The sequence below is a fragment of the Sceloporus undulatus genome, chromosome 4 (assembly GCF_019175285.1).
Source record: "Sceloporus undulatus isolate JIND9_A2432 ecotype Alabama chromosome 4, SceUnd_v1.1, whole genome shotgun sequence".
Lineage (NCBI taxonomy): Eukaryota > Metazoa > Chordata > Lepidosauria > Squamata > Phrynosomatidae > Sceloporus > Sceloporus undulatus.
Window position 1 is genome coordinate 226,413,000 of NC_056525.1, and position 22,613 is coordinate 226,435,612.

The 22,613-nt window shown below is 42.7% G+C and overlaps 1 protein-coding gene across 2 annotated transcripts; it reads right to left on the bottom strand.

The window, feature by feature from the left end:
* Window positions 1–144: 144 nt before the first annotated feature.
* Window positions 145–17,990, bottom strand: TMEM74 (transmembrane protein 74). Of its 2 annotated transcripts, XM_042461226.1 has the most exons (3): window positions 17,906–17,990; window positions 14,318–15,225; window positions 145–219 (listed from the first exon to the last, which is right to left on the bottom strand). In XM_042461226.1, the coding sequence occupies exons 2-3, from the start codon at window positions 15,016–15,018 to the stop codon at window positions 210–212; spliced, it is 711 nt and encodes a 236-aa protein (XP_042317160.1). In that variant the 5' UTR covers window positions 15,019–15,225; window positions 17,906–17,990; the 3' UTR covers window positions 145–209. The 2 variants fall into 2 exon arrangements, with proteins under 2 accessions (XP_042317160.1, XP_042317159.1); XM_042461225.1 differs by lacking the exon at window positions 145–219 and having other exon boundaries at window positions 12,847–15,225.
* Window positions 17,991–22,613: the final 4,623 nt, after the last annotated feature.

A 22,613-nucleotide genomic window follows, 5' to 3' on the forward strand; every position in this document is an offset into this window, starting at 1 on the left:
CTGTTGAGACATTTGTCAGAGTGTGAGCAGATAGTCTAATAAAGACATTTCCCCCTTCACTTTTGGACCAGATCTTATCTGTGCAAAAGGGCTACTCTCAACAGGCTATCTGAAACACTGCTTTCTCCCATATGAGCTTGCTGGGTTTCAGTGTCTTTGAAGAAAGCTGTTCTTCACATCTCAGGTTTAGTCCAAACTTTGAAAGGAGGTTAGTGAACCCTATAAAACAAAACAAAATAAAAATAAAAATGGATCAGCACATTGGATAGTTTCTTTAAAGCTTGGACTTAAAATATGGTATGGATTCCCTGCTCCATTGATATGGAAGCCACTAGTTCCTACTAGCTGGCAGGCAAAGACATCTTCATTCAGAGAGGTCTTTGCTATCAAACCGGGAGTGTCTATACTATGTGTCTGGTTGGGTTCCTATTTATTTGTTTTCTTCATTACTTAATTAGGATTCTGCTTTAAATTTGTTAGTGAATTTGTGCCCTTTTTCTTGGGGGGGTGTGTGGAGATTTGGTGTGTTGTTGTGTGATATAGGGGTCTGAGTGTTGGACAAGTCCCTCCAGAAGCCAGTGTTCACATCTCAGCTCAGCTGTGGAAACCTTCTGGTCATTCTCAAAGGAAGGCGATGGCAAATCCATGCTGAACAAATCTTGCCAAAAAATCCCATGATAGGATAAGCTTCCAGAGTGGCTTATGCATAGTTAATTTGACAGTTTTCTATCCTAAGGCTCACAGTCCAAATGAGTCAGGAGCACAAGGAACACGGAACGGCAGAGAAAAGGGGGATTCTGAGGACTTTATCACACCATCCCATTCTTGTTGCAATACATTAATAAAGGAATGTGCATATATGCCGCTTTGGGAACAGTCCTCATGGCACTTCCCTCCATTAGCATGACTTGGCCATTGCTGGCCCTTTGTGATGTCTTCCACCTTTGTCCCTAACTCTGCTTCCCTGTCCTGTGCCCTACCCAGCATGCCCCCCATTTGTGTGTGGTTTTGCTGTTGTTTTCAAATGCAATTCCAGAATCCATTTGAACAAAAAAAAAGAAAGTAAAAAAAAAACACCCCAATATAAAAAAAGCCGTTCGGGAATAGCAATGGGGAAGAGGGACAGAGGAGCGGAGGAGACACTAACACCACATGACTGTGCAATCTCAGAACTGCCACAGGAGTGACTTACCACACCTGAGGACAAGTGCTATGCCAGCACCATTGGGAGCTTATTGATGGGTTTTTCTGTCAATGGCAAGGTGTGAGTTAACCATACTTGAAAGACAAGGCAGCAATGACAGGGAGATGGTGTTGTGTGATATATATGACCAAAGTTGCTAATATCCAAGTTTTATGGCAGTTTAAAAGCTGTGTGTGAGTTCATCAGATGCTGGTTTCCAGTGGTGTCATCAGATTCAGGGACAGCCAGTGCAGTGGTGGACCCTGCCCCATCTCCCCCCCCCCCCATTGGCTCACCCTCGTGGCTTCATTGGCTCCGCCCAACACCCTCCTAGAATTATTAGGATTCCTGCCACAGTGTGTGTGGTGTTGTGTGTGGTATGTGCCTTCAAGTTGCCTGTTGTGACTTATGGGTGATCCCATGAATTCCAGAGGTTTCTTTCTTGGCAAGGTATATGCAGAGGTGATTTTTGCCAGTTCCTCCTATGAAATACGGCTTACTGCCCTTATTGCTACACTACTACCCACCTGATCTTTTATAAGAGATCTTAAATACTCTGCTTCTGATCTGATTGTATGAATGTTAGTGTGAATGTTAGTTGATGATCCACTATTTTAGTGAATTAATAGTAATTAATAGTAATTAATAGTAATTGTTTTAACAATTGTATTTTATATGGAATTGTTTTATTGCTGTAATCCCACCTTGATCCGCAGGTAGGGTTGCCATACCTGAGGACCTCCAAACCGGGACAAATGTAGGACAAGGTTTAAAAATATAGGACCTTTTAAAAAAAATTTCCTGTCCAGGAAATTAAAAAAAAAAGGTCCCACATTTTAAAACCTTGTCCTCCTCCTCCTCCCTGGCTTGGGAGGAAGCCTCGGCCTCCTCTCAGGCCAGGAAGGGGCGTGGGGGCCGCCCGTCATCGCAGCCATCGCTGCAGTGGCAAGCAGCCTCCTCCTCCTCCCCAGCCTCGGCGAAGCCTTGGAGGACTCCGCGATTGCGGAGTCGCCACCAAGGCCTCGCTGTGGCCTGGGAGGGAGCGTCTCCGCAGCCGGAGCTCCAACCGCGGAGAGCCCTCCCAGGCCTCAGCAAGGCCTTGGAGGACCCCGCGGTGCGCACGGGGGCGGAGGTGGCCACGGGTGGTGCCGTCCTGGTTTTGATGCCAGACCGGGACCGGGATGGCACCGCCCAAACAGGGATTGTTCCGCCTACAGGCGGGATATGGCATCCCTATCCACAGGGAGAGGTGGGAAATATAAATAAAAAATATTATTATTATTATTATATTGCAAAAGTGGGGGGGATGCGTGCTGTTCGACTTTAATACCCATCATCTCTAGCCAACACAGCAATAGTGAGACACGTTGGCAGATGTACTCCAATAAAATTGGGGTTGGGCATGTGCTTCCCACCCCTGCTATAGTGGAAGGAAAAGTAATAATAATGTGGTAACACACTGATTTTTAAAAAGGTTTATTTGACACTTCCACAGAATACTATTAATCTTTCTATATTAAGGCAGCACACATACAGCCAAGAAGCTCACAAAATCTCAGACTTTGCCCTTGAGTTAATTCAGAATGCAGGCTCTACAAAATAAAATGGGCAGCTCACACTGATTACTACAGATTTATGTGCTAAAAAAAAGAGAAACAGAATGATGAAAAATGATTAGAAAATTATTATTACTGATAGGCATCGATCTACGAAATGATAGGCATTGATCTACACCTTTTTAATATATCTAAATGATAATCTCTGACCTGCAATTTGATATCAAAAGTGCATCTTGACCTGAGTAGCCAAATGGCCCTAGCATGTGATCTCCCAGTGAAACAAGGGAAGCCATGAGTTTTTGATATGTAAACGAATTTCCTTTCCCAGCTTGGATGAGATTATGCAAGGAGCTGCTAAGTGCTATCAGGAAAGATACTATCAAATGTCTTAAGGAAGTGTAACCATTTGAATCAAAGGAATGGCATTTGTAGCCATTCAGGTCCCTACTCTGGCAGAAAAATTTGGGTTAGATCAAAACATTTGGTTAGGATGTGAAATACACTTCAAACAGTTTCCTTTGATTACCCTTTGTCTAGAGACCCTGTTAAACCCTTAAAAAGGTCTCCTAAATTTAGAGAGGCGCTGCGGCCAGCCACTAGCTGCTGCTACCAGCCACTCTGGGCTGCTACCAGTCACTCTCAGCTGCGGTCAGCCATCCACTGCAGCCAAGCCAGTCATTCATTGCTGGTAGCCAAGAGCTAAGTCAGTTTTAAAGTCAGTCTCTCTCTGACTGGCCTGCTTAACCAGAATTGCAGACCCACACACACAAATTGGAAGACAGAACTTCTACATAAGGTGAGCATTTCCGTTAGAAAAGCCTAATATCTATTCCACATTTACCACGTTATTTCCTGAGTCTTGTATGAATGTGTGAGCGTATGTGCCTGTATGTTTGAATCCTTGTTTCCAATAAAAGAGACATGATTGTACTTAGAGCCTCTGCCTCATTTCTGGATTTCTAGTTCCTGGTATACAGATCGAAGGGGCGATCCCTGAGGTGTGGTAACAGGCCTCCTCTCGTGACCTTGAGCTAATTAAATTCCCCATTGATAATTTGGTCACTGTTCACTGTTACATTACCATGGGCTCAGTTAATAGGTTTTGAAATTAACAATTTGTCCTGAGGCAGAAATGTTTGAAATGACACCTGGGAAAATGGGAGTGATTCAGTCAGCTTTCAAGATTTAAAAAGAAACAGTAAGGACTAGAAACTTATATTGTGAGTGTGGCTAAACCATATGTTTACCATGCATTCTTTGTTACTTCTCTAAAACCACAGAGATGGATATATCTTATTTCTTCCCTGCCCACTGTTTTTTTCTTCTTCTGGGTTTCTTTTGCATATCCTACCAAATGGAACTCCAGACCCCTTCCTTTGATCCACTGCTTTCCCCAGGCTTTGGTGCCTGAAGCCTCATCCTCCATATATGTAATAACTGCTGATTATATGGTTTCAGGTCTGTATCTCAAGGAATGAAGCAAAATGATTTAATGATTGGTCAAATACTTCTACACAAAGCGAAAGAAAGTAAGTAGCATAAATATTGCCTTTCTGAAGGCAATGCTCTTTCTTCATGTTTGAAAAGAATTCAGTTTTAAGGCATGCTGTGATTCACCCATTTATTGTGAGCTTCATTTTATTTGATGCACTTCTCCTCTTAGAAAATGTTTCCCTCTATTGTATCATTGACTGTGTATTGTAAAGGAAACAGGAAGAAAACAAGATTTAGAATAGACTGCACAGCTTGTGATCCATAAAGCTGAACACAATAGTCACCAAAGTCTCAGGGACATCATGAACCTCCTAGTTTGGCTGTCTGGGGAGGGCGGGATTTCAAGAACAAAATGCTCTATAATTACCTTTGTGGGTCACCAGGTTGTGTAGTTGCTGTCCAATTTTGCACTCACAAGTTGTTAAAATTTCTGGGACATGGGTGAGGAGGGAGCCATGGTAGTCAGAGGCATTGAAAACAATAAAGACCCATGTGGCAACTAAATGACTAACAAGTTTTATTCAACATAACCTTTAGGGATTAAAGCCCACTTCATCAGAGAAACATTTGGATGCCTGTGTTAGCACCCAACTACTGTTTGCAAAAGATCACAATTAATGAATGGAACAAAAATGGTATACTGGTTTCTGAACTAGGGCTAGGTTCAAATCTTAGCTTTGAAAATTCACTGGGTGACCTTGACCAAGTTACTCTCACTCTCACATTGCCTAAGAGAAAGGCAATGACAAACCTCATCTGAAGAATCTTGCCAAGAAATACTTATGAGATTGTCACCACAAGTTGGTGTCAACCTTAAGGTACATAAGAACAAGGTAATGATTATCTGTGCTATTTCAGCTACACAGAAGTATCTGTGCTACACAGTTTAACTACAGTTGGCCCTCTGTTTTTGTGGGGGAACTGTTCTGGACCACCCCACAAAAACGGAGATCTCAAGTCCACGAGAATGGAGAGTTGACTGTACATCTCATGGCATCTTAGGATTTGTAGTTTAGGGCTTTTAGAATTCTCTTCTAGCTTTAGTGCTATTCTACAGAGAATTCAACATATCTTACCAAGCTAGAAATTTCAGGAGGTTGAAATTTTTACAATTCAGTTGACTCTCAACCCACTGATTACATCACAGACTTACTCAAGCATTCGTATAATAATCTGCCATCTCTGGCAGCATTTCATGCATCTGATGAAGGGGGCTGCGGGCTATTAAACCTTATGCAAAATAAAACTTGTTGGTTCTTAAGAAGGGACGAGACCATTGAAATCATCAAAAGTTTATTCTATGCCACTTCTAGTGAGTACTGCATCTGATCACACACACACACACACACACACACATATATATATATATATATGTACGAAACAAAGGCAGTTGGTAAATATGTACAAATTTATACAAAAGGAGGTCAGCAATAATAATTTCATTATTATTTTTTACCAGATAGTTTAACTGTTTCCTTGGAAAGGCTATTATTACTGTAGCAGATCACTTTTGCACAATCTGTCACAAACCACACAGGGCAGCCTAAAGCTCTCTGTTCCTTCCTGTTTCAGATTGTCCGACCTAGAACCCATCTTACAAATTTCTTCACATGAGAGAGAATGAGTTATTCAAGAAATATAAGCACTCCTATGATTCAGTTGGATCAGCATCTTGCTCACCACAGCCCTCTGAGCAATCCTTATGATCAGAGCTCATTAACAATGGATTTGAACAGTCTAGATGCAGATTTTGTTCTAATGCATGCTGGAAGCTGTCTTGGGTCTTGCCCTGGAGAAAGGTAAGGTAATAAACAAACAAATAAATAAATAAATAAATGACATTTGGTTTATTTCTTTTCCTAACTTTTCCAGAATATGGGTGTTTCTCTATGTGCAGAAACATATTTCAAATATTATATTGCTTCTTCTAATTTCATGATCCCACAGAGATTAAGACTCCTTCATTTGATGTTTGGTGTCTTCCATTTGATTTTGGTGTATTTCTGCATGGTACGGGGTTGCACGGGACGGCCCTTCTAGTCTTTTCCAACTCTATGATTATGATAACTGTGTCCAAAGTGACTGGTGTGTTTATGGGTTAGGGCTTGGCCCTACCAGTAAACAGTAACGAGGTGGACACCTTTGGAAATTGATGCTGGTATATGGCACTGAGGGGGAGAAGAGTGGTGAATAAAGCATTGTCAGATCCCAGGGCCTGAGATTTTCATGGATCATCTCCAAGTCAGAGACAAGGTTGCAAATTCTCCAGTTTTGAAGGATGCACCTCCAAGCAAGTGGAACAGGTTGTGTCCATGTCTCCAGTTTAGCTAACAGCAGCATGCTACAATTTGCAAAGCTTCATTGATTTGTTACTGCAACTTGTAAAGAATTTCCAGACAGTTTATTTATTTACCTAGTTAGCTTCCTCCTTCCTTCCTAGTCATTGTATCACCTGGGCTCACCAGGCTAGATTCAATGTTCCTTATCTCATTTCCCTAAGTAAGTAAGAAGGAATAATTTATTTGATTTGGGAGCAGCCCCTTTTAGCTAAGATTTCAGTTTTAACTTCCAAAATGGAAAGTGTGTCCTGTTTCTGTGTGTGTGTTTGAAAGACAAGCTGTGAGCAACCGTGTATGTAACTCTCAGTGACATAACTGGAGCCATCCCTCAGTCTCAGGTTTCAACCCAGAAATCTCAGGGCTTGGGCTGATTCTAGACTGGTAACCTTAGTGGTGGATGGCATGGCCTGCCCTGTGTCTCCTAACCTAGTCTGCTTCATTCAGGGGCCAGGGGCTAGGTGGAGGAAGCTATTGCCAGTATTGAAGACAAATTGAAACAACAGTCCAGCTTTACTCCATGAAATGAGAGGGCACCTCATATTTTGTCCAGCACTTGGGAAAAGCTTGTTGCCAAGGGATTTCTGGGAATCGTAGACCACAAATGTTCTTTCTCAAACTTCAAACCAGGCTAGAATGAGAACCTTTTTTAAAGTTCTTTGCTGTTATCACCTGTTGCAAATATATCCATCCATACAGTGAGTGACATCTCACATAAACATTAGCTCACTGAGTGGTAACAGCTGCCACATTAAGCTATTTCAACGAGCCAAAGTGCATCATCCCAATGTATTCAAGCTAGAAAATCATCACACAAGGAGAAAGGGACATGGGCATTTAGGGAACAGTAGCAATTTGGGCTGAGATTCCAGAAGGGATAGATTAGACCGCTAGGCTCTGAGTTTCCCCACGCCTCTTTTGGATAGCACTGTGTAACAGTTTAGAAATTTCAAGATGTGTTGAACTAGCCCTGCCTTTCAGTCCTTCTGCAAAGTGGGTCCCTGGACTTCTATTCCAAGGTTCTGCCCCATGGCACCACTGTATGTTCCCGAGAGCAGCCAAAGAACACGCAAAGGGGAAGACAGTGGTGTCAGCCTCTTGTTCTCTTTTTGTCTCTGGTAGCAGATCAAGTGGGAGACAAAGGCTGATTCATATCACAGGCCTGCTCCCTCTGTCAGCATGACTAGCATCTCTTGTGTGCACCAGTCCAGTGCAAAGTTTGTATAGCTAAGCATTCTCCAGTTTCCCTGGGCGGTGGGAACTGTTAGAAGACAAATGGTTTCCCAGAAGTTAGTCAGTTGGGATTGGGAAAAATCCATTAGCATGGCTATTTATTCAGATGTGAAGTAAGATTTCAGGACTAATTATTATTACTGCTTTCAGAAACACTGCTAAGTCAGTGTTCCTGTGAGAGGCTTGTTTGTCATGTCAAGGCATATTCTCCTAATTAGCAGCCCTAAAAAAATTTATTAAAATGAGCTGAAGTGCACTGGTATAAAATCTATGAGGACAAAATGTGTTTCCAGGGATCTTGTGCTTTGGGTGGGCTGTGGCTGGATGGTTAGAGGAAATCAGGTTCAAAATGCTGCTCTAATTCCCCATCCCACCCCTCCAAACACTGGCAAAGACTGTTGTACACAGAACCAAACTGATATAATAGTTACTGTGGTTAGGGAACTCTAGACCACATTACAATGATGTGTAACACAAGCTGTTTGACAACCTCTGTGCTTGTGTAAGGACATATCCAAAGCCTCAATGCTTGTGCAAGGACATATCCAAGGCCTTCTACAAGTGGAAGAGCATCAGTGGTGGTGGTCACAGTGATGATGGCTGGCCATGTGCCACCCTCCAGAGGCTGGCTCAGAGTTCCTTGAATACCTAGTTTCAAGGGGTCCATGAAGTCAATCCACTATGAGAGGAATGTTTTGGGAAATGTCCTGTGCCACACCTGAACTATGAAACTCAGTGGATAGCCTTGGGCCAGTCACTCTTTCTCTTAGCTTGCCCTACCTCACTGAATTGTGGTGAAGATCAAATAAGGAGGAAGATAACCACATATGCTTATTGGTGGAACGGTAGGATAGAAACATATCTAATGCATAAATAAATTTGAGCTCCAACTTAGGAGACCAGGGTTCAAATCCCTGCTTAGCCTTGGAAAACCACTGGGCAAGTCAGACACTCTCAGCCTCACAGGAAGGTACTGTATAAGTAACCCCTTTCAGACTAAATCAAGAAAAACCCATGACGGAGTTGCCATAAGTCAGAAATGACTTGATGACATAGAACAACAACAAGAAGCAACCTGATTTTTCTCAAGAGACTGCTGCATATATGCTCCTCTCTTTAACCTCACAATAACTGTGTGAGGTAGGTTAGGCAGAGAGAAAATGATCGATGTCATAAAAGTCCTATGGCAGATAAGAGATTTGGAACCAGGCCTCTGTATTTGCAGGATAACATTTGTAACTACTGTTTTACCTTGGTTCTTGATTTATCAGTAATGCATACTGGGAAGCAGGAATACTGCAACATAAAAATTAAGGAGAGAATGTGGGAACTTATACAGAATGTACTTGTACATTGGCAAGATGTGCTACCAAATGTTTAGGGTGAGGTGCTTCAAACCTATGGTTCTGGAGACCAAGGGTTTGAACTCCCCTCTGCAATGGAAACCCACTGGGTGACTTTGGGCAAGTCACACACTTTTGGTCTCAGAAGAAGCAATGGCAAATCCCCTGTGAAGAAACTTGCCAAGAAAACCATGTGATAAGTTTGCCTAGGGTCACCATAAGTTGGAAACAACTTGAAGGCTCACAGCAACAACAACAACAACAACAAAAATTGGGAAAGCATACAGAGACTAGCTTCCCATGTACAATGGGCACAATCATCAGAAAACACAGGAGCAATTAGAAACAAGTGCTTTTGGACAAGGCCTATGGAACTGAAAACATTTGCTGAGCATATTTCGAGGAACAATTAAGATTGCACTAAATGCTCCATTACATATGAAGCTAAATGTCACTTTTTTTCCCTTTCAAGTGAGCAAGTGGGGTCCTACTCTGCTCCCATGAATGGGTAAGGAAAACTTAACCATCTCCAATCAGTTTATTTCCTTTTAAATTCCTCTTTCTTTCCTGCACATGGGAAATGAAGAACTACCTCTGTATGTACCAATGGAAGTGTCCTCCTCTCTCCCTGCAGGGTGACTAAAAATGAAATTTGGCTGCATGTTGTATATTTAATGTAGCATCTCATTTGACAGCCACAGTGCAATGGCTGTTTCACAGCAATGCATGTTTGACAGAATGTAACTTCCCCATAAAACTGCACATCTTCCTTCTTTGCCTGAGGTTTCAATGTTCAGAAGCCATTTCAAATCACAGTTTATAAGTGACAGAATTTCAAAAAGTTACCTTTTGAGGCTACTACTTCTCCAAGTTTCCCAGTGGCCATTTCATCCAAGGGTTGTGGAGGATTGCAGTCTAAGAGAAAATAATATTTTCAGGCTCTGGGCTGAAAATATATACTCCTATGCCCAGGGCAACTAGAATTTACACCCTGCAAAACCCATTGTTCAGCATCTTGAAGAGGTGCTGTTGACAAGGGACAGGGAACGATCTGGAAAGAGACAGATAAGCTGTCATCCTGTTACTGACTTATGCAGGCACATGTAGTGCTACACATGTGGCACAATTATTCTAACATTCTACAATACCTGTATTCAGATGACAGGGGCAGAAGTAGAGCTGCACACATGGAATCACTGAGCATATATATGCACATAAGGATAGATCATGCAGTTGTGATAGGTATCCAGGCATGTCAATTCCTGAATATGTGTTGGACAATGTTGCTATTCACAATGTTGTTACTTGACATTTTGTAAATCCGTCCTGCCAGTTAGGGTTGCCAAACTGAAAATTGGAGAGGGCTCCTGTGCCTTTAATGGTTATGTAAAAGAGGGAATTTCAGCAGGAGTTGCTTGTCATACAACCATGTAATAGGCAACACCACATGAAATTCTTTTATCTTTATTTTCTAAAGTCACAGGAGCTCCCTCCAGTTTCCAATCTGGCAATTTATGCTGTTTGTGATGATGGAGGATTGTAGGCACAGCTTGGCACTTCTGAAGCTAAGGAAATGCACCTCTGATGAGCAGTTTGGACAGGAGTCCACTGAAACCAGAGGACCAAAGAAGGCTGCTTTTCACACATACTGTACTAGGAAGAATAGCCAGAGGAAATGGCAACCCATTCACGGACCAGAGATGTTGCAGGAGCTTGTTTCAGAAAGAACATTTGGTTCGCACTGCAGAGCTGAAAGGCAGCACACTTTGGCATCTGCTGTCTACCAGGTGTGCTATGAACATTAATAGGTTCGTCACCTACCTTTGAGAGGGAAAAGCATGACAAGGGGAAGGTCAATCTGGCCCTCATCCAGTGAACAAAGAAGGAATAGCTGCCCGGAACTTGCTTCCCTCCATTCACCCCAAAGACATACTTTTAAAAACTCTAGTGAGTGGCTTTTGCTTGTTTTCCTCCTTCCTTGCAATCTTTTTCCCTTTTGTATCATGACTTTTACACTAAGCCTGTAGACAGAAGTGGTCCTGTTCATATTTGTATGTTCTCCTAGGAACTGTGTATGTGTGTGTGTGTGTGTGTGTGCGTGCGTGCGTGCATGAAAGAGTGGAGAAAAGATGCTTAAATCATGAGTATGCAACTTCTCCTCCTCCAAGGGTCGATGTGCAATCCCTATGGTTTGAGTTTGTATAGTGTGGGTGTGGGGAGGTGCATGGATGCCCATCCCCTTCCCCCCAGCCAGCTGACATATGTAGCCCTTGTGGTCAAAAAATTTGTGCCTCTCAGTTTTAACTAAGAAATAATAACAGTTCAGATCAGCAAAGTAAGGATAGGCACCTGGATCATTTCCCCAGTCATCTGTTTTAAAACCTTTTTATCATGTTGTTGACCTACCAAAGTCTTTAAGGACAGTGTAGTTTATAAATCTAAATTCAGAATAGATTAATGAGGAAATAGAGAAAGATAAATTACATCTGGGAAACATGGGGAGAGAGAAAAAATCTACTCACATTTAAGATAAACACTCCTGCCTTTAACTACAGCTCTTTGATGGCTATCCTGGTGTTTGATTGTTGGTATCCCTTAAGAAACTGCCACATGGTCTCCTTAATAACCTTCCATGTAAGTTGCTAACAGTTTATGGTGGGGTTTTTTTTGGTTTTTTCTTTGGTTTTTGGGTTTTTTTTTTAGGGTGACAGGGTATTACTCTTTATATGAGGAGTTGAAAGAATGACAAATAATAAAAGCTCAACTAGACCACCACAAAATGCTTCAGGGAATATTTACCACACAACAGGAATGCTAACACAACTCTGCCCAGATATGGTCTGTTTCAGATCCTAGCAGTTATCTTGAGACAGAGCGAGTGTGGCGGTGTGATTTGAGCACTGGTCTCGGACCCTGAAGACCAGGGGTCAAATCCATGCTTGGGCATGGAAACCCATTGGGTGACCTTGGGCAATTCACACTCTCTCAGCCTCAAAGAAAGGCAAAGACAAGCCCTCTGAACAATTTTGCCCCCAAAATTCCATGGTTCATCTTAAGATCACCAAAAGTTGGAAATGACTGGAAGGGATCCAACAATAACAACAACAACAAAGTTGTCTTGAGATACAGGATGTGCTGCTAAGCTCATTGTCTCAGGCAGAAGGGCAGGTTCATCATTTGTTATATATGAATTGGGCCTCTTGAATATTTCCTCAAGTGCTGGCACATTATAATACCCTGAGGGCAAAGAGAGAACCTCAGCTACATCGGACTCAAGGCAAAGAGGTAACCAGCCAAACTTTGATTCTGTTGGATTCTTTCCAAAGATTGTAGGCATGGGCAAAGCTAGGGAAAGTTTTTTTTTTTTTTTTGGACTACTGCTCCCAGAATCACTCAACCAGCATGGCCAGTGATTTGTGAAGGGGATCCTCCAGTTACAACCCCCTGGAAGGAACCTGTACAACTTCGCACTTCACCTCCAGTGTTCTGCTTCTCCAGGAAACTACTTTGCAAAGACTTCTCCGGGGCTGGTTCCTTCATCAATGTGCATGCAACTTGGAAGAGTTCCTTTTGTGGACTACAAACCTCATCATCCTTCAGCCACTAACCATGGCTTGGAAAGGCCACTGGCTAAGGAATGCTGGGGTGGGGGGGATTCAAACCTTGGTCTAGAGAATTGTAGTCCAGTGCCCAAACTACTACACCACACTGGCTCTCATTCTGTTTAAATGATTTTATTTTTTTAAAATGTTGAATTATTTTAAGTTATATGATTTTACTTGTACACCACCCTGAAATCTAAGGATATAGGACAGGATATAAATAGTTTAATAGAATAAATAAGAAATAAGAAATAAACATCACTGGAAACCTTTGCCCTTGGTTATTAAACACAAGACAACCTGCAGCTGAATATGCCAACTGACTTTCATAGAAAAACATTGCACTGAAGTGATGAGATGTCAGTCTGGCATTACTGATTCTCACGTGCAAGTAACCAATCAATCCTGCAGTCTCCAAACAATCTCCTAGCAGGGCTTTTGTCAGCACCTTCCAGTGTCCTCCAGTGTCCTTCAGCATCCAGGGCAACTTCAGCATGGTGTGACTCTCACTAAACAACAGCCCCATCTCACCCCATCTCTGACTATAAGGCTATTTCAATTTCCTACAATGCCCCCAATATAATAGCATTATGAGGGGTTGTGAAAAATTAAAATGGTCACTCCCACTGGGGAGCCAGCATTTAAACATCCCATAGTGCTATAAAAAAACCATAACACTATGAAATCTGTACAGTGGAAAAATAAAATGGCTGCTCCGAACTCCCCATTTGAGTGTTGCCTGATGGTGACAGTAACCCTAGTATTGCTACTCTGGTCCTATTACCACCAACTTGGAAGGTGACTTTTAAGAAGAATGACTATAGCGACATGGTGAAGCTACCTATCCATGACTCAACTGTGACAGGATAATGTTCTGGGATCCAGCATGCCATTATATTCATTCTTCTCAAATGTTACTTTCCAGGCTCTGAGGTAAGCCCACCCACATGAAAGCTCCCATTGGTGAAGAAGGAGCCCCTCAAATACATTAACTAGTCCTGAATAATGCCAATTTCAGTGGCACTTATTTCCAAGGTCATGTTCTTAGGATTTCAGCTGCTGAACATTTTTCAAAAGCTCTGTGGGAGTCACTCTCGGTCAGGTGTTAATTCAAACTAGATATTATAGATTAGTTTGAATATTATTATTATTATTATTATTATTATTATTATTATTATTATTATTATTTGGTTTGCTGCCCAAGAATACATGTCTATATAATGCACACTTCCCATTTTAATCTTCTAGGAAAAGATGCTTCTTATAGTCATTGCCAGCTGCTTTAAATATAATTGGTTTCAATTAACCCCTCCACTCCCATTATTTCACAGCCTCGGAGTATCAGCTATCTATGGCAAGAGCTTCCTCCTCCACCAGTGATAGCTCCATGTTATCGTTTGGAGAGGATTTGACTCGGAAATTGAAAGAGCCATACAGTTTGGCTGATTCTTTGGAGGCCATGAACCGGTGACTCCTGTAGAGTTCGCCTTTCCACATTGACATCATGAGCAAACTGGAGAGCACAACGCCCCCCAGGGTCAAGAGGCAGAGCCCTGCAATCACACACCTGTCCAGGTGAGCCCCAACCTTGGCACTCTCATTCTCCAGTCGCTCCATCTCCCTCGCTGCCACTGTGCTGGGGTCCACAGTCACATCTCGGGGAACTATGTAGGAAATGATCACCAACAAAATTCCAGTCACCAGGAAGAAGATGGCGCTGACAAAGCCATAATCAATGGACTTGCCACCAGAAGTTTCTGAGCCAACCTCGTCATCTTCCTCAGAAACCAATGAGGCTGGATCAAGAGATGGCCAGTCATGGGCCATCTCTTCACAAGGATCAGGATGGATAAGGAGATCCGGGTCTTGGCAGCAGCTCTGGTGGGTTGGGCTTCCCATGTAGTCTAGATTGTTGACATTCTCATCAACACATGTGAAGGAGGTCTCTGATTCACAGCAACAGGCTCTCTTCTGGATCCTCTCTTTTTCTTCTCTTGGGGGGCTGGGATGACAGGCAAGTTCACCAGTAACCTCCAAGGTTAGCGATGATGCAGCAGCAAAGGAAAGCATGTCTTCTTGGGGCACCCTCTGTATGGTCTTGCTGTGCGTTTCATAGTATTCAGCCTCCATGGTTAGTGTTTTAGTCTGTCTGTCCCTTTCATTGGGTTGCCCCTGACATGGGGGACTGTACAAATGCCAGTCTGTGCTGTGGCACCTTTTCATCTGACTGTTCTCCCTGGTAAGGTACAGAAGTTCCACACATGCCATGGGAGCACCACTCCAGGAAACCCCTACTGGCCATTGAGAAGCAGAAGTGGTTGATCAGAACTTCACCATCCCTCAGCAGTAGCAAGGCACATGGAGGAACTTCTCAAGCACTCTTCTCCACTTTCTATAGCCACTGTTCCTTCCATGATTCTGTTCCAGCCGCTACTTAATTAAGCAAATTCCTTTGGACATGCATTTCTTTTCAATCTGTAAATGCAAAAGGGGAAGGGGAAGGGTGGGAGGAGAAATAGCTTCATCGTCCCAAGACATTATTAGACAAAGAGAAGTGTAGCATAAATGTAATACAGACTTGAGTCATTATTCTGATTTTGTCCAGTGTGCATGAGAGTATGTGCATGGTGGTGACGATGGTAGCAAAGGGGGAGATGACAAATGCGATCATTTTAATCAAGCACTTAGAGCTGAAATCCGCTTGCTGATCTAAAAATCTATTAGGAATTCTAATCAACCTTTGACACTGCTATCCAATTATGGGGAAGAAAAATTCACTGGCAGTGGGGGGGGGGGGGGGAGAAGAAAGGAACAATATTTGCAAAAACTGTCTCTCCAGGGCTCAAGGGCAAAACAGTCACTGATCTGAGAGTGCAAAGCCCACAGGAATGACAGACTAAAAAAGTGAGCACCTGCCCAATCATTCATTCAAATATAGAGTCTAATTAGGAAGAAGCTTGATGCAAATCCCTTGTAGCTCAGTAATCCAGGATCTCTATACTCCCCATGGAAATCTGATAATCCCAGGAGAAGGGAAAGCAGCACTTTCTGAAAGCAGAACTCTAGCCCTGATTAAAAAAAAAAAATTGCAATGAAATTATGCCTAGAAGATGGATGATTCCAAGAAACGGATGCTAGGTCTCCTCATGCAATTAGAAGAAACAGGGAGAAAGAGCTGTGGTAAACTTGGGATGCAAAAAGATATGTTCCTTAAAAAGAGGGATGGCAGCAATCCTTTGCAGACTTTTAGAAATATATTTTTATATGGGATTGCAACATCTAAAAAGGTATATGTGTGGATCTGTGCCTGTATGCGCACACGAGTCAGTTGCTTTAGTGTCCTTGATGTATATGTTCATGTTCATACATGGTTGTCAACCTGCATCAAGAATTCACTTGTCATCAATTTAATTGTCATTCATCTTGTTTGGATGTATATTAGATGTTCGAGCACAGCCACATGTAAATGTATGTGCGTTTGTGTGTGTCCATTTCCTTTAGGAATTATTTATATTTTCTTAACTAAGAGTGTGTCATTTTGTCTATCTGTCCTATTGCTTTTAAACAGCTAGAGATGTTAAAATAACTTTTAACTCCATCCAGTCAACCATAATTTAGTCCATGAACCCAACCTTTACACATACAATCAAGAGATACAAGTCGTCAAAATTCCCCATGAGAGACAAGAGTCAAAGGGATGTCTAAATCTTTTACAAAGAGGGATCTAATTCTAGCTGCCTCCAGTTAATTCTATTGATCTTTGAACTGTATGGTAACTTTCTTTCTTTCTTTCTTTCTTTAAAGGAAAGTTACCATGCAGTTCAATGCTCAATACAATTAATCGGAGGCAGCTAGGATTAGAACTTGGTGGTGCAAGCTTTTTTAGCCCTAACTGTCTGAATTTCTGCAAACACCCTGGAGCCCTGACAACAAAGTTACTGGGGCTGGCAGTTATGATAAAGGTGGCATCCACACTGTAGGGATAACCGGTTTGACAGTGCTTGAACTGACCTAGCCCCAGGCTATGGAATTCTGGGATTGGTGGTTTTGTGAAATATTTTGCCTCCTCTGTCAGAGACGGGGGTGGGGAGGCATTTCCTTGGTAGAGGAGGTTTTGCCAGTGCTATCCTCTGAGGCTGAGAGAGTGTGACTTCTCAGCCTTCGCACTTCAAGTGGGATCGAACTGGATTGTTTCTGCAACAGGCAGCTCTTTCTCCATGAGGAGGAGAAGATGGCTCATGATAATTTCCAGAAATGAAGGAGAGAGGGTTAAGAGGTGATATGACAGCCCTGTGTAAGTATTTGAAAGGGTGTCACGCTGAGGAGGGAGCTAGCTTGTTTTCTGCTGCTCCAGAGAGCAATGGATACAAGCTCCAGGAAAAGAGATTCTAGCTCAACATTAGGAAGAACTTCCTGACAGTTAAGAGCTGTTCGACAGTGGAATATGCTGAGAATAGTGGAGTTTCCTTCTTTGTTTTTTATTTTATTTTAAAATAAATGTATTTAACATATAAACATAAAAAAGCACATGGTTTCACAACACACACTTCCATGCATTTACATTCTCTTCTTTACTTTGTGGTCTTCTTAATCTCTTCTCCTCCTTCTCTGATCCTCTCTTCTCCATCTTCTTCCTTCTTCCTTCTCCTATCTTCATGCCTTCCTTATTCCCTCCTCCCTTCTTTAATCCCATCACTCTCTTCTTCCTTATCCTGACCTTCTCTCCTTCCGTACCTTCTCCTTAACTTCCCTACCTAATCGTACCTTTATCTTACATACTTGCACCCTCAGCTGTCAAACAGATTGGAGTCTCCTTCTTTGAAGGCTTTGAAACAGAGGCTGGATGGTCATCTGTCAGGGGTGCTTCGATTGTGAGTCGCTGCATGGCAGAATGGGGTTGGACTGGATGGCCTTTGGGGGACCCTCCCAACTCTGGAACGACTCCATGTCCTTAGAAAGCTTGTCTGGGGGGAGATAGTTTGATCCCTAGCCATCAGGGGAGGAGGACTGAGGAATGCTCATCCAGGAGGGATGCCTCCTCCTTCTCCTCTTCCCAGCCGAAGGCATCCCTCCGTCCTCCTCCCCTGATAGCCAGGGATCAAGCCCTAGAGCTCTCCTCCCCTGCTTTGCCCCAGGCTTTCCCTCCTTCCCTTACCTGCCCCATCCTCCTGGGCTGGTCCTTCGCTCCAGAAGCACTTGTAGCCTCCACGCCTCCTCCTCCTCTTCTGGCCAGAGAGAGATTGAAAGAAAAAGAGAAAGAAAGAAAGAGAGAGAGAGAGAGATTGTGGACTGGGAGGTGCCTGCTGGGAGGAGCCCTATCGGTGCATTCTGGGAGCTGTAGTCCCCTAGCTCCCAATGGGTCTTTTAGTCCCCAGGAGAGCTGCAAGCCAGCAAGGGGGATTTGGGTTTTTGTGTGTATGTTTTGTTTTGCCCTGGAGGGTTGTTTTCCCTGCCAAACGAGGCTGATCAGGGTGTCCTCCTTTTCCAGGACATATCCTCCATTTCCACCTTCCCTCCAGGAGGGAATCCCCAAAGGTCCTCTCATCTGGGCATATTATTATTATTATTATTTTAACATTTCTGTGAGTGGGTTTGGTTTGTTTTTTGTTTTTTTTTGCTTTTATTTGGCCATGTCCTACATTTTCCCCCGGATGGCCCTCCCTTTTCTGGCTCCTTGTCTTCCTTTGTGTTGAAAGGAGGACAAAATGTAGGACACAATCAATGCTAAAAACACACATAGAAAGAGAAAATCAATTTCTCTGATTTCTTTACAGCTCTGTTACATAGACACAATATTTATTTATTTCCAGGATTTATATCCCACCTTTCTCCACAATGGGACTCAAGGCAGGTTACAATATTTATTGTGTGTGTGTGTGTGTGTGTGTGTGTGATGCACCTTGTTTCCAACTGATGGCGACCTTAAGTTTAAAAATATAACTAGAGCAGACACTCGGTATCAAAACCTCTCTGACATGGCGATGTAATAAAAAGCCTGCTTGAATAAAAACTTCATTGTCTGCTAGTGGATTGAAAGCAGGGATGGGGCCAGGCTAGCCCCTGGTGGGAGGGAGTTCCAGAAAGTGGGAGCAGCCACCAAGAAGGCTCTCTCTCTCTCTCTCTCTCTCTCTTGTGCCCTTGCCAAGCAATAGCAATAGCAACAGCAGCTACATTTCTATACCATTTATGCTGAACTAAGCACTCCTTAAGCAGTTTACAAGGTGTTAACTAATGGACCCCAACAATATGGGTACTCATTGTAGCAACCTATGGAAGGATGCAATGCTGAGTCAACCCTGGAGCCCCTGCCTGGGATCAAACTCACAACCTTGTGACTGGGAGTGAGTGGCTGCGGTGCCGGCATTTAACCACTGTGCCACCAAGCCTGCCAAAGTGGCAGGACTGAGCAAAAGGCTTTCTCTGTGAGTCTTAGGGCCCTTGCAGGTTCGTATGGAGAGATACAGTCCCTCACTTCCATGGGGGAGAGAGGAAGTTTTCAATGTAAACTAGCTGATATACTTTCTGACCTCGGGTTCTCAGACTCTGTTCTTGACTGGTTTAGATCTTATTTGCAGTGGTCACAGGTGGTCAGATGTTCCCCTATCTGTTGGAGTTCCCCAGGGCTCTGTTCTGGGTCCCCTTCTGTTTTCTCTCTACTGTCCCTAGGAAAATTCATTAGTTCTTTTGGCTTTTCCTATCATTTGTACGCCAATGACACTCAGCTGTATCTTTCCACCCCTGACCTTTCTCCAAGTCTTGAACAGCAAATTTCACCTTGTCTTACAACTGTCTCTCAGTGGATGGGGCATCGACGCTTGAAGCTCAATATGTCCAAAACAGAGCTGCTCATTTTTCCACCTAAGTCTACTCTTCAACACTCCTTTTCTGTTTCTATTGATGACATTTCTATTCAACCAGTCCAGGAAGCCCGTAGTCTTGGTTTTATTTTTTATTCTTCTCTGTTGCGTACCTCCAGATCCAGACCACAGCTATGGCATGTAGATTCTTTTTATACAATATTGCCAAAATCCGACCATATCTCTCTGCCTCTATTGCCAAGATTCTGGTCCATGCCTTAGTGGTCTCACGACTTGATTTCTGTAACATCCTCCTGGCTGGGCTGCCTCTTTCTCACCTCTGTCCTTTAATTTCTGTCCAGCATTCAGCTGCACGCATTATTACATCTGCCCATTGCTCCAACCATATCTCTCCTTTGTTGTCATCCCTTCACTGGCTTCCCCTCCTTTTCTGTATTCAGTATAAGCTCCTGATGTTGACTTTTAAAGCCCTCTATGCGCTGGCCCCTCCTTATTTATCTAACCTCCTTTCTTCTCGCCTTCCTGCTCGTGCCCTCCGTTCTGCTGTCCCAGCCTAGGATTTTCACTGCCCCATCCTGGATCCATCCCTTTTCACTTGCTACCCCTCACTCCTGGAATCTCCTTCCCCCACGAACACAGCTCATCACTTCTTTAACCAGTTTCAAAACTGAGTTGAAGACCATCCTGTTCAGAGAAGCATTCCCAGGCACTGTGTGACTATTATTTGCTATTTGACATTTTTAATTTGTTGCCTGTTTTATTGAACCCTTTCCTGTATTGTTATGTATTATTTATATGTATTATGCTACTATTTCTTAGATTGTACACTATGAGTAGGTTTACTCGTATCTATTTTATTGTTTGTATGTATAGCACTGTGCAAATCTACAGTGCTATATAAATAAAGTATAATAAGAATAAGAATAAGAATAAGAATAAGAAGAAGAAGCAGCAGCAGCAGCAGCAGTAGGAGGCTTCTGGGGTTGAAGCTCAGCCAGAGCCACACCTTTGTGGGTTTGAACACCCTAGGGAGTGAACCCCATTGACATAGCTGGTTTTGCTTCTGAGTGAACGTAAATATCCTAAAGACACCAGATCCTGTTTGATCTTGGAAGCTAAACAGGGTCAGCCCTGGTTAGCACATGGATGGGAGACTCCTAATGAATACAGGTGCTATGGGCTATATTTCAGAGGAAGGAACTGGCAAAACCACTTCTGAGTATTCCTTGCCTAGGAGAACTCAAGGGCTCCCCCTATGTTGAGAGGTTACTTGAAGGTACATACACAACACACAAACATAGGATAGGATTTCTCTGCAGGAAAAGTTGAAGGTTCAATGGCCAAAAAAATAAAATAATAAAATAAAAAGAAGGGTTTGAATTGTATTCAGCAACTTTCTATCTTTTAAGAACTATGCAGAACTCCAAAGATATGTTAGTCTGTGGAATCAGTATGTAGAGAGATCTTGTAGCACCTTTGAGACTAACTAAAGAATGAAGCTGGAAGCATGAGCTTCCAGTCTACTTTCTCAGACGCATTTGGTGAATTCCGAATGCAACTGAAGAAGTAGACTTAAGTCTATGAAAGATCCTGCTGCCAACTTCTTTCTTTAGTTACTCTCAAAGGTGCTACAAGATCTCTCTCCATACTGTACAGAACTCCAGTAATTTTGCCATCAAGACACAAAGGCATATATATGCAAGCAGACTGGCCCTCCTTTAGGACAGAACTTGGGGCTACAACTCTCATAATTGTTGGGACTTCTGGGAGCTGCAATCTAAAAAGTATAATCTCAAACTTCTGTCACTGGAATATCCACTGAATACATAGTTGATTGTTCAGCCTGTGGACTTTGTTTACATAGAAGTAAGCTGCATTGACTTCAGGGGGATCTACTTTCAGGTAAGCATATGTAAGATTGCAGCCTTAATAGTTGCAGCCACTTTGGGTCATTCACTCTGGTTCAACCTATCTTACCAGGTTTGTGACAATGAAGTATGGGTAGAGAAGAAACAGCTCTAGACATAAGCTCTTTGAGTGAGAAAATAGGATATAAAATTATAGTACACCAATAATAAAAACAATGAGGAAAGAGCTTAAAAGGAAGCATCCATGGTGGATAGTAGCCAACCAGTTTGATTCTCATTTTTGGCAGAAAGGTGAGTCAGAAATCCAACATATAAATAAATAAATTCTCAGCATGCTATTGAATTAAAGAACTCCTCATAGTAAGGGAAACCTGAGAATTGGAAATGGGAGAATGGAGGCTGAGACAGGGTAATGAGAGACCAAGTGGGCAGAAAATAACAGCAAAGCAGTAGCTAAAATGGCAATTATTATTATTATTATTATTATTATTATTATTATGAACGGTGACTCAGCTATCAGGCTTTAAGACAGGGCCAGAGTGTGAAGGTCTTTCCAATCTTTTGTTTTCAAATCATCAATAATAAAGTGTTTGCAGACCATTTTGTGTCCTTTTATAATGACATAATTTGTTCTTCTAAAGTTGTCAGCTGTGGAGGTGGTGAGGGGGAAAAAAGCATAGCAACACGGAGCCTCCTGCAAACCCAAATAAAACTGCGTGAAAGATGAATCAGGCAACATGAAAAGGAGCATTGGTTGAGTAAAAAGACTCCCTGTGTTTGTCTTTTCTTTTTCGGGTGAGTTCATGAACATGTTCACATGCACCTTCATCACTTTGTGGCTGTGGATATATGCAGACATGGATGTGTGAAACAGCCATGGCCACACAAGCAAGGCAGGCAGAGTTGGTGCACAGTACCTCAAACGGCAAAGTTTCTCAGTGGAGGCAAGTCACAAGTTCAGCTTGTAGTCATCAAGTGATAGAAAAGTAGGTGTCATATGTGGCTTCTAAATAACTTAGCAATAAATACATGTGCTTTATGTGCTGTAATCCCTGTTTCAATCCCTGTCACTCATTTACTATTATTTATTCAATTCATACCCTGTCCTTTCTTGTAAGGCCAGTGTGGTGCAGTGGTCTGAGTGTTCGACTATGACTCTGGAGACCAGGGTTTGACT

Excerpts from the sequence above, each read along its gene's own strand:
- TMEM74 (XM_042461225.1), bottom strand. The coding sequence starts at position 15,018 with ATGGCATGTGTGGAACTTCTGTACCTTACCAGGGAGAACAGTCAGATG.